Source organism: Diceros bicornis, chromosome 3, assembly GCF_020826845.1.
Source record: "Diceros bicornis minor isolate mBicDic1 chromosome 3, mDicBic1.mat.cur, whole genome shotgun sequence".
Taxonomy (NCBI): domain Eukaryota; kingdom Metazoa; phylum Chordata; class Mammalia; order Perissodactyla; family Rhinocerotidae; genus Diceros; species Diceros bicornis.
Genome location: NC_080742.1, coordinates 89,264,572 through 89,277,461, shown reverse-complemented (window position 1 = coordinate 89,277,461; position 12,890 = coordinate 89,264,572). Strand labels below are relative to the sequence as shown.

Genomic DNA, 12,890 nt, shown 5'->3' with positions numbered 1-12,890 from the left:
AGCTTTAGTTAACCAAACTCTCATACATACATTATTTTTGTGTTTGCACACCAACCTGTGAGGAGCAGGTGTTGTTCTTAGTGAGAAGATTGAAACGTGAAGGGGTTGTGACAAATCCCTAGGTCATGTGCATGGGCGAGTGGGCCTTGACTGGGGCTTTGGTGATAGGCCCTTTGACTCCAGATGCTCTTTTTTTCCCAACATGCCACATAGCTCAAAGATAAATGAAAATATTCTACGTAAGTGTTCCCTATGTAGCCATGCATTAGAAGACTCTAGCTTACAGACCTGAAGGATAATGCGACTTGCGGCCTGTTGCCAATGCAACATCATCTGTTCTAACACTGGGCAGTCATTTAAGACCCACATGTCCTCCACAGCCACATGGCGAGAAAGATCCCATCAATGGAAGAAAAGCTCATTTGTTGCTGAATCAGCAACACCTCAAAAAAGCCCTTCCCATCAGAGGCATGGGGATAGACTGAAACCAAAGCCACATGCAGTCAAAAGAGCTACTTTTGAAACCTGGTCCAGCTACTTAGCTAGCTGCAGTGACTTTAGAAAAGTTATTAACTGTGCAGTGTCTCCATTTCCTCACTTACAAAATACCAATAAGTGTGAGTTAACCATGAATGTAAAAGCACTTTGTAAAACAATAAAGGTATGGCAAGATTTGGCCTGATTCCTCCTAGAATTGGATGTCTGCAGACGGCAAATAAGGGAGAAGTAAAATGAAACACGTAATTGATTCCCCTTGACACCAAAACAACACAGTGGGCATGTTTTCTCACAGGAAGAGTTCACCTCCCTGCCTGCCCTCATTGCTACTCTAAGAGGGGATTGAAAAATCCTGAGATCAAGCCAAAGTCATTTCCATCTGCACAATCTTCCTTCCAATGCTCACCAAATATGTGCTTGTACCTCAGTTCCAAAGATCTAGCCCAAAATACACAGTTTTTATAACTTCATTAACCACAAGTTATGCATCTCTGGAAGGACTTATCAAACATTGTACAGTTAATAATTATCTTTTAATTTACTAGTGGATATTGAACATCATAAATACTTTGTAACCATAGAACTTTCAAAATTAGTCCGCTAGTTCTGGAAGGAGTATACAAGGTCACTACGAGAAACTCGCTTCCTGTAAGTCATAATTATAATCATCAGCCCTCATTAACCATGTCATCCCAGGTGCTGCTTTCTTTTATAAAATAACAGCTAACTTGGACAGCATTCATCCTCTGTGCTACATGCTTTAAATGCATAATATAAGGCATTCCTCACTACCAGCCCACCAGACTTAGTTTTACTTCTCATTTTATAAAGGAGGAAACTAAGACACAGAGATATTAATTAAGTAGCCCAACATTGATAGAGCTAGGAAGAAGTAAAGCTAAAATTCAAAACCATATCTATCTGATCATAAACTGTGCTCTTTCCCTCATGAGATAGGTAATTTAGCATGTAAATTTCTGACAGTAGGTATATCTATCTATCTATCCATCCACCTATCAATATATCTTTATTTTTTCCTAATAAATTGAATTAAATGCAAAAAATAAAAGATAGGAAATGGTGCCTTATGCGTGATAAGAGAAGTTCCAGCTTACATATGGGATCCCAGCTGCACGATTTCGATCTACAACCTCTTCCAATCCCTCGATGCCGCCATAATTCCTGCGACTAAGCTGGAACCCAAGACTCCAGTAGGATGGCAAGAATGGTCGTCCAACAAGCTGAAAAAATAAAGAAGTGTCTAAGAATTTGAAATAAACATTGTTTGTAGCACTATGTCTGACACAGAAAACACTGTCTCCGTTTCATTTTCCATAAAGTCCCCAGATCTAAAAATGTCAGAGCCAGGAGTAATCTCCTAGGGTAATTTGCAAAATTCTACAACTCACATCTTTCTTTACTAAGTACCTAAATGTATTATAGACAACTGCAACATCAGAAGAGAATGATTTGCAGAAGATTCGTGAATAATGTCATTTGAGGGGGAAAGAAGTAACATTCCTTCACTCAATAAATATTTTCTGAGTGTTTATGTTGTGGCAAGGACTGATGTGGCCACTTGGGATATAGTGGCATAAAGCAAACAGAAGTTTTTGCTCTTATAGAGCATAAAGGCAATAAATAAAGGTCTAATATAACCTCAGATAGTGGTATGTGTTAAGGATAAAGGAATAAGGACCAATAAGATTAAGAGTGGGATGGGTGAAAAAATACTGGACTGTGTTTAAAACCCAAGTCTACAATTGCTCAAGCCAACATTCTGAGAAGATTACCCAGACAGAGCCCTGTCTCACATTGTTCCCTAAGAGCGCCTGCTCTCCAATATGTGAGTCCCCTCAGCACGGTGCCTTCTCTCATGCCTCTGAATCCCCATACAGTTTATTTGCACATCATTAATGACATTTATTATATGGCATTTCCTAATACAATTATTTCAGGCTGTGTCATATTTCTCCTGATTGATTATAAATCCACTGGCATCTAGGATTATAGTTCATATGCCTTTATGTTCATCTTGAATGAATCACTTCATCTTTCTGTACCTGAGTTTTTTCATCTGTAAAGTAGGAAGTTTAGGCTAAATGATGTCTTAAGGTCCTTCCTGTCCTACAGTTTGAATCAAAAATAAACAGCACAATTCCTTTTACATGGTTTCTTTTCACTAAATTTCTACTTATTGAATAAACAAATAAACTTTGCTGATTTGTGGCCTTGGATCTTTGGAATGAGTGATCACACATGGATGGACTATGAGTACCAGCAGGTAACTGACTTATTTTTGCATTTCTCAAGCCTTGCACAGTGCCTCTTTAGCATGCAGAAGGCACCCAATAAATGTGCATCAAAATAAACATACATGAATAAATATGAATGAAAGACCCTCAACCCCAACATTTATAATCCATAGTTTACCCATAAGTTTTATTTTTCTCTTGTTAATTTATAATGAGTGTATGAGATAATAACAATAAATAATGACTACCTAAACGCAAAGCCATACCTCCAGGTATTCCTGAACCACTTGTTCTGGAGTGTCTCCCAGGAACACATAAAAGTCAAGAATGCCCCCGATGGTGCGGTAAGTGATTGCAGGAGCGGGCTGAAGGGTGACCTCTGAAAGGATTAAACCTAGAGTTAGAATTTTATAGCTGAAATATACTCTTCTGAGGTATCCAAAACAGTCTCAGGCTCATTTGAAAGAGATGAAAATCACACATGTCCTTTTTTCAGATAATTGCTGAAGTTAATCAAAATATTAAATGAGCAAAACACCAATGAAGAATTGATTTTTTTAAGAGCAAGAAAAAATTCTACTTTAATCTGGCCATATAAAAATACAAACATCTGGGATTTGCAAGTGATTTAACCTAAAGTAAAAGTTTTTAAAACCTTAATAGATGGGTTTAATGACAACAAAGAATAAAAATAAACTCTTAGTAGAGCATCATTAGTCCAGAAGCTGGAGAAGGAAGATTCTAGAGGGATGGGAAGGGATGGGCTATGACCAACAGTCTACAAAACACAGCTTGTTGTCTAAAGATGGACAGCATGGTTTACATGTTGAAATCTACAGCTATCTTTGAAACGTGTCTATCAATTGATTCTATCTACAGAATATTCTGGGAAACATTACATCAAAAGAGAACGCTGAAGCAGTTTACAATGAAAATAGCTTTCAGTATGAACTGGATTTGTAGACAGGTTAACCTATTTTCGGGTTCCAGTTTCTACAGAAACATTCTAGGTCCAATATGCCTTCTGTTAAACAGTGATCTCACCATGAAAGTCATTTTTATAGAAGCAGCGTCCCAAAACTTATTCCTGAAAAGATAAAAAGATGCTTCCTACCCATAGCATTACTGTTCAACAGAAAAACCCCGAAAGAGGAGCCACTGGTGTCTTCAAGGCACAAGAAGAATGTATGAGCTCCATATAGATTAATCATGCCCTGCCAAAAAAATGAAAAGAAATAATTGCAGTTTATGTTGAACATGTTTTTATTCACCCTAAAACAAAATCAAAAACCATACACAACACGTACTTGGTCAACACTTGACATAGTTTAGTATTGTACCAAAAAGGTATTGAAATGGTAACATCAACTGGTAAATGGATCAACAAAATATGGTACATCCATACAACGGAATACTATTAGTAGTAATAAGAAATGGGATATTGAAACACGCTTTAACATGACTAAACCTCATAAATGTTATGCTAAGTGAAAGAAATAGGCACAAAAAAGATATATATATATATATATTGCATGATTACATTTATATGAAATTTCCAGTAAAGCTCCCTGAGTGACGTCGCAAACTTAGACCCTAGCGTAGGGCAAAAGTACTGATAATGGTAAACTCCAGGAAAGGAGCAAAAAGAGATATGTTACTTTGCAGCATGATATAAATTAGAGAAGACAAGCAGGCCTATGCAAAATAAGCTAGATTTAAAATTATAGCCAGGAAGACTCATGGCATCAACACTTGGATAGAATACAGACTAAATTAAAAATATTGAAAAGAAAGAAGAAAGTGGAGGTAGGGAGAGAAAGAAAAGAAAGAAAGGAAAAGAAAAGAAAAGAAAAAACTTGAATCTAATCTGTAACTATATAACTCAAGAATTTCAGCTGTGGAAAGCTAAGCTTAGTATGATGCTTAGCATTCCACGTTTGCCAGGGTCCTTGACGAAGGATTTTAGAGATTGTGCTGGCCATTGTTCTTTGTTTTGTTTGGTTCAATAAGTGTGCTCCCTTCACTGCATCAGATACTGATGGGTGAGCCAGTTAATGTGCTACTTGCTTTGTTCTTCTCCTGTGGAATATGAATGCAAAATTTCAGTTCCTTTGCAACATACATCAACCTGCAACTCTTGTACAGATCTAAGAAACATCATCAGCACGAGGGAGGCTTCAGGACATGCTCTACAAAGCCATGCTACGTGTTGTCCATGGACTGGTACCTCCCCCAAACTTTTTGCTTTAAGTTAGCAACAAGGTAAGTACAAAAATCAAGAGAAAGAGTTTAGAAACTCTTTTATAGTAATTTAAAAGAGTAATTTTATGCCTGTTCAATCTAAAATTCAGACTTGTATTTTGTATGTCTTTGAGTATTTTTATTTCATTTTCTCAGTAATATATTTTAATTATATTTTACAAAATTACTGCCCATGCTGGACTGAAAGAAAGAGAAAGGAGGTGGGGGTGTGAGAGAGAGAGATAAGGAGAGAGAGAAAGAAAGAAACAAGCAAAGAGAAAGAAAGAAAAAGAAACTAATCTTTTACTACAGATAAACTCTTCTCCCACTTTAACATGCAGGTGATTCATTTGTGGATCTTGTTAAAATGCAGACTCTGATTCAGTAGGCCTGGGCCACAGCCTGAAATTCTGCATTTCTAACAACCTCCCAGGTGATGCCAACTCTGCTCTTTCTGGAAGGTACTTCAATTAGCAGAGACCTAGAACAATATTGAAGCTGCGAAAAGAGGCATTTTTTTATCTACAAAGTTCTACTGAGAAAGGCTCCTGGTGAAGCTCTCCCCTAGATAACTACTCAGTTATTAAAGACAGATATAGTTATTTTGCAGAAGTATTTTATAATATATATTAGGCTAAAATATAGTCATTAAATTATAAATTTAAATTTCTTTTAACAGGGAGATGTTTTTAAAGATCAATATATTACTAATTGTAAGTTTATAAACCTCAAGAACAAGTACATATTCTCCAACTCAAACAGATCTACATTGGGCAAAATAATATATAGATATAACTCTGTACGTTACTTTCTGGAAAGGAGGGAAGATATTCCTCACTGTGAGCAATACGCAGGAGGAAAGGCGCCTCACCTCAGTGGGGGTGGCGTCCCGGGTGAAGATGGGCCAGGTCTTCCAGGTCATGTTGTGGCGGTACTGCTGGTGCACGTGTTCCCCGAGCCCATACACGTTGGCGCTGGGCAGTCGGAGAGACAGCTGCAGGTACTGCTGGGCGAACTGGAGGGGCCCGATGCTAGTGTCCAACCTGGGCATGGAGGAAGAGCGAGAGTCATCCAACAGCTCCCTCTGCCAGGAAACTGCTCCTTTCCCTGTACACTTTGAGAAGAGTCGCTTCAGGTGTTATCATCCACTTTCATGCTACCTTTGAAGGCCTTCCTAGGGTGTCCCTGGTTCTTTATTTCTAGAGGAGCATAGCACTGGAGATGTGATACCAGAAACTTGCGTTGGATGACTGGGAGAAGAGAGTAATGCAGCTTTGCATTTGCTGTGCATCTACTTCATGCCAAGCACTACTCTGGGTACTTTATAAATGTCATCTCAGTACATGTAGCAACAGTGGATATTTTGATTCCCTTCCTATGGGCAAGGTCTCTGAGGCTGATGAGGCGAGGTACTGTGCCCAATATGACAGAGCTACCTGGTGATTTGCTGGTGCCAGGATCTGAATACAGGTTTTACTGACATTAATCCCTTTATTTTCTCCAGTACAATTTATGGTTTAAGCTCCAGTGGTTGTTAGGTGCTTGATAATAGATTTCTCAGGAAACAATAATTTGGAATGACAAACAGTGAAGTTGAGTTCTGTGTGAATGATAATTCAAAATAACAAAATTCTCTATTTCGTAATATCCATGAACAATAAGTGTATTTATATAACTTAGCAAACTAGCACATGACATTTTAGTATTCTTTGCTCTGCAATCACGACAGATTAATGTTGTTAATGATTTACAGTAATAGCTTTGACATTTTTCTGAGGTTCAAACATTTTCCCAAGTCATACTTATCTCATTGCCCACCCACAGTAAGTCAGAATAAATGTCATTGGCACTGTATATTCAGAAATACAAATAGTACTGAAAAGCTCACAAGACTCTTCCATTGCTCATCCTCATTATTTTGATGCTGAAGGGTTTATCAATGACCTCTATGCGATAGCTCAAATTGGAGGTGCCAGCAGTCCCATTAAACAGCTTAATATTTTCATGCGGGACTTCATAGCGTATGTTATTGAAATCAGTGATCTGTCAGAAGAAAAACAGAAGGAACAACTCCAGATAAGACACTTTCTTGTAGAGCAACAAACGGTTTTCACTCTCAAACAGCCCCCAATGAGAATATTTTCTATGTCTTGACCCTGTGTTTCCTGATTTGTGAGAAGAAATCATCCAATCATGTATTCCCCATCAAATAAAAATTAGCCTTCCCATCCCATTAGAAGATTCCTGCAGAGAGGAACAGCGGCATCTCTGCCTCCACATCTCTATGCAGTGCATACAGGAGAATGATCCGAACCCAGTGTAGGGGCACTGATTTCTTCAGAGATATATTCAATGATAACTACGAAACCAACCTTAAAATGAAAACGATTGGATGTCTGATATTCAGCTGTGAAGAGGGTGTCGTCAACATCATATCCAAACAGAGATGGGGATGACAACCTTTTCAACTGGGCAGTAAATCCTAGGGGTGGGTGGAGGAGAAAGAGAGAGAGAAAAAAGCTTACAGCCTTTATTTTGCAGTTAACTTATCTGAGCCATAAAGAATTGTTCCCTGGGGCAACATTAGGCCAGTGCTCACCTGTGGTTGTATTTTTGTAGCCATTGTTGACTTCATAGCCCCAGTTCCTGGGGAAGAAGCATGAAGGGACATCAGTATCTGGCCCAGGATTCCAACAGCATTTATGTTGCCACTTGCAGACAGCCTGTAACAATGGCAGAGTTAGCATTATAGGAAATGAAGGAAGGAAAGTATTATTTGTCTATTTATCTATAAACAATTTTATCCCAAGAAGAATTTAAGATAGGTCATAAGTACATTCAATCATTTATTTATTCTTCTTTTATTTATACATTTGTCCAGCCATCCAATATGCATTTATTACTTACCAGACAAGTAACTAATAATACAGATAAATAAGACACAGTTCTTGCCTTCAGCAAACTTATAGTCTAGTAGCAAATACAGACAATTACAGTATGATGAAATGAGTTCTCCAATAGAGTGTGCCCAGGGGCAAAGGGAACACACATCCCCAGCCTAGAAGGCTGCAAGTGGGGTAGGGAGGGCTTCCAGGTATGTGAAAGGTAAGCCCAGTCCTAAAGCACCAGGAGGGGTTAGACAGGTGAACAGCAGAGCAGTATTTCAAGCTGAGAAAGCAGCAAGCACGATAGACTCAGAAAAATCACAAGTTCCTTGTGCCAAGAACACTGAGTAAAAGAAATGAGGCTGGAGGCACACAATAGCCACACTATGAGTGAGCTGGATGCCAGACCAAGCAGTTGTGACTTTCTCATAAGGAAGAGTCGTGGAAATGGCTACCAATACAGCATGAAGAAATGCATTTCTAAAAAGTAAGGAAAGTAAAGCAAAGGAAAATAGATAAAATTAAGATAGAACTAAGACAGACAGTGACATAAAAAAATTCACAGTGTCCACAAGGTTTTTAAAATAAACCACAGGTGTTTTCTCAGAGTGGTTTGATTATAGATTTACAAAATTATTTTTATTTGTTGAGATGTGTTTTCTAAAGGTCCTACAATTTTCAGATTAACTGATATAAAAAAATTATTTTGTTATAACGAATAAAATAGGTGGCAAATTGAATCAAAATGTTGAAATAAACACAGGCTTCCACCTTTCTACCCAACTAAATTTACATGAAGTGACAGAAGCGTCACTAAGGAAAAAATTACAAATCCATGATAAAACAGCTAAATATAATGCAATAGGGCAGACCAGAAATGTTATGAAATTCCTGAAACATAGAAAATTGACTTTATCAAGCACTAGGGAAAAATATGTTCATAGTGTAAGACACAAGAGGAGGGAAAAAATTGCTCCAAGCCAAGTCAGTGCTGAGCAGTGGAAGAGAACCTGGGGCATAGTTTTGGATGATTAATTGGGAAGCTTTAGTATAAACATTAAGCTGCCCAATCTGACATTCCTTACAGCTGTCGGTAAGCTCTTGCTAACCGGTAGGCATCCCAAAGTATACGTTCATGGACTAAGGGGGTGAGGAGAGATGCTGGGGGCCAGAAGGCATGCAATGCACCAGCTGATAAACCACCCACTACCCCCAAACAGTCCCCATATTCTCTCCATCAGTCCTTCCCTCCCCTCCTAAATGCTCAGTGTGAACCAAGGTAAATAGGACCAGCAGTCATAGATAATTACAATCAAGAACCACCAAACATTTGAGAGAAACCAACACCATGATAGAAATGAATCAAACTTAATAAACGGAAGAAAGGAATTAGAGGAAAAAATTAATAGGAAAAATACTACAAGCCTTCAAAATAAATATAATTATTATCTTTAGAGAGAGGTACACAGATGTTGCTTCCATTTAAAAAACAATGGGAAAGTTAAGGTATTGAACAACAATATTTAAAACTCCTTAATATTTGGACCAAATAACAAAAAGGAAACAGTGAAAGAGAAAAGTGTCAAGACAAAAAAAATTGCTTTTAAATCAAGTTTAGGATTATCCCAGAACATGATGCACAAAGATAAAGCAAGGGAAAGTATGAGAGGAAGAGTAAGTAAAGTGACCAATGGACTCAGACAACAACACTCAAGTAGAAGATTCCAAAAGGAGTGAAAGAGAACATGGGTGAGGGAAGGGGAGATCAAGAAAGAGAGAAAGTGATGTTATCTATAATGAAAAACTCAATGTACAACCCAAAAAACTACAAAAGGACAAAATAAACCCACAAAAACTACATGAAAATTTAGGAAGAGTAAAAGAAACAATTAATGAAAGAGAAAAGAAGCAAATATCTACAGTCATCAACTCAAAATGTGAAATGAGTGCCTACTGTGTTCCATGTATTCACCTAAGTCCACATTGACATAGTGCTGTCAGCAAGTGAGGCAGACACCACCAGTAATTAAACAGACCTTGTTTCCACTACTGATTTGAAATGCCATTTTTATTTTAAACTAAATTTAAGTGCACGTCTGAGAATATGAACACGTGTTTTGGGACTTCCCATTAAATTCCAATGGCGTGTGTATCAATTGCTGCTATGATTCCACGCTGATAATTACTATAGTGGGAGGATATGTTTTGTTATTAGTTTGGCAGATCATGAAATCTAAAGGAGACTCTTTGAAAAGATCAAAGAAATATGAATACCTTATAAGTCCTATTTTGACAGAAAAGGAGGGAGACAAACAAGATTAGAAACAAAAATGGAGAATGACAACAGATATATAGGATTTTTTGACATAAATAAGAATTATGAGAAAACTATACAAATATTTGCCAATGAATGTGAAACTGTAATTTGAATCTTTAAATAGTAAAATATTAAATAATCAAAATTAGATAAGAAGAGAGAGAAAACCTGAAATGACCAGTGGCCATGGGAAATTATAAGAAGTAGTCAAAGACTTTTCCCTAAAAAAATTATACCTTTCCCAGATGATTTGGAGAATAGAATATTCTCATTTCATATATATATATTTTTCAGAACATAGAAAAAATGGAAAGTTTTCTGATTCATTTTATTAAACTGGAATAATTCTGGCAAAAAACTGGACAAGGAAAGTCCAGAAAACAACCAAACAAAAATATATAAGCCAATTTCACTTAAAAAAAATAGATGTGTGGGGCCGGCCTAGTGGCATAGTAGCTAAGTTCACGCGCTCCACTTCGGTGGCCCGGGGTCCATGGGTTCAGATCCTGGGCGTGGACCTATGCATGGCTCATCAAGACATGCTGTGACAGGTGTCCCACATAAAGTAGAGTAAGATGGGCATGGATGTTAGCCCAGCACCCATCTTCCTCAGCAAAAGGGGGAGGATTGGCAATGGATGTTAGCTCAGGGCTAATCTTCCTCACCAAGAAAAAAAATAGATGTGTAAAATTTTAGTAAAATGTTAGCAATTTAAATTCATTAGTGTATTAAAAGAATTAATGCATAATAGCCAAGTAAGGGTTATCAAGCAAAAGGTAAAATAGTTCAAAATTAAGAAATCTTTTAATATAATTCACAACATTGACAAAAGAAAATCTTATGATCATCTCAACATCAACAAAGTATTTTTAAAATGTAATAATGTGGTAAATTTAAATGCCTTCAATTTAAAAATCAAGATATAAAATAATAAATAGTATAATCAAATTTGCATTAAAACAAAGCAAAAAATATATAAATATGTGCAATATATACAAATATATACAAAAGAATAGAAAGATTAAGAGAAGGATACGCATAAAGCTATTGACTTGACTCTGGGAAGCGGATTTGGAAATAGAGAGGAAGCATTATGAATAGGGACTTTCCCACTTTATTCTGTACATAACTATAATGTCTGAATCACTCTTATTAAACGAATGTACTCAGTATAGATTTTGTTACTAAAAAGAAATAACACATCACAAAACTACCCATTTGGAAAAGGTACTATAGTACTGAGAAATATTTTAGATGTTAACATCTGATGTAATTGCTCTGAAAAACCACAATATGGATATAACTTAAATCAATGTTTCATGCCTATTATAAACAAAGCAATCACATTATAACAATAAAATCTTCTTAAATGCACTCATTAGTTCTCAAAATATATAGTTAATATTCCCGCCTCATCCTCTTCGGATGACAGAAAAGTCTGGAGGGGATGAGTGGAGAAAGAGTTGGGGGTTCTAGGTAACCTCTGGATGACTGATTTTCCTAAATCTGAAGCAAACATTAAGTACCTCTGCTACCTCTGAAACTGAGGTCTGTAAAGTCCAAAAGGTCAGTTTCATTGTCATAAATTGTTCCAAAGTCTATAGACCTCTATAAAAAGCGGTAGGACAAGAAATCCAGTACATTCAGATAAACACAATATTTTTGCATGCAGTTTGCCCTAACATTCCCATTGCAGTTTTAAGTCATTACCAGCATCCAAGACATCAAAGGTTAAACCTTTGAGACATATATATCTCCTTCTTCTTTTCCGTTTCCACTGTCACCACAATAACATAGACCCTCATAAACTCATGCCTGGATTATAGCAGTTGACTCATAAGTCTACTTATCTCTATTCTTTCCTTAACATCAAATTTTTCTAAAGAATATTTTCCAGTTATCTTCCAAATAGATTTTTATGTCATTTCCCACTCAGAAATTATTAACTAATAGAACTTGAGAATTGAAAATTGACTTGGAAATTATCTAATCCAACTTCCGTTTGATGCAAGGACTTTTTCAGCAAAGTCTCTGATAGATGCTTAAATTCTGTGAATATTGTGTAGCCAACTTTTCAGCAGAGTCTCTGATAGATGCTTAAATTCTGTGAATAATGTGTAGCCAACTTCTTCCAAAATCAGAAATTCCACTTTCATAATTCTTACTGCAAAGTTATGTTTTATGTTTAAATTCAGTCTCCAGAAAGTTCCTACTACATAGTAAGAACTACTACTATAGTTGCATATTGCCTTTTAGAGAAAATATACCAAACTATATTTAAAAATTAGAAAGAAAAAGGATTCTGAGTGTTACAAGACAGGGAAAAAAAAGAAAGCATATTGGAAAAAAATTTTAATGGTTCATGTTAGCAGGTAACATTATTGCATAAGAAAAATCCAAAAGAGTTTATAGACAAACTGGGAGAATTAATTAGCAAATATCAGAAGATTTCTGGTCACAAGATCAATATTTAAAAAAAAAATTTTAAATGTATATGCCAATAGCAGTCAAATTAAAATTTAAAAATAATACTTAAGTAAAATCAAACATCAAATAGAAAAAATTTGGAAAATATTTTCAAGATCTCTATACCTAAAACTTCAAAAATAAAAATCTCAAAAAATAGGGGGATATATCATGTTCTTGCATTAGAATATTCACTCTTGTAAAGATGATATCTCCAAAAATTAATCT

At 36.4% G+C, this 12,890-nt stretch overlaps 1 protein-coding gene across 3 annotated transcripts in view; it reads right to left on the bottom strand.

Annotated features, from left to right (window-relative positions):
• Positions 1 to 12,890, bottom strand: part of MGAM (maltase-glucoamylase) — a 185,146-nt gene that overhangs the window by 63,456 nt on the left and 108,800 nt on the right. For 2 of the 3 annotated variants that reach the window (XM_058531671.1, XM_058531678.1), the window contains exons 3-9: positions 7,594 to 7,717; positions 7,367 to 7,476; positions 6,883 to 7,037; positions 5,866 to 6,037; positions 3,868 to 3,967; positions 3,020 to 3,132; positions 1,614 to 1,739 (exon numbers count right to left, since the gene is read on the bottom strand). The exons of the other annotated variant lie outside the window; for it this stretch is intronic. In XM_058531671.1, the coding sequence (XP_058387654.1) occupies positions 1,614 to 1,739; positions 3,020 to 3,132; positions 3,868 to 3,967; positions 5,866 to 6,037; positions 6,883 to 7,037; positions 7,367 to 7,476; positions 7,594 to 7,717 (900 nt within the window). The remainder of the gene's footprint in view (positions 1 to 1,613; positions 1,740 to 3,019; positions 3,133 to 3,867; positions 3,968 to 5,865; positions 6,038 to 6,882; positions 7,038 to 7,366; positions 7,477 to 7,593; positions 7,718 to 12,890) is intronic. 3 annotated transcript variants of the gene reach the window in all.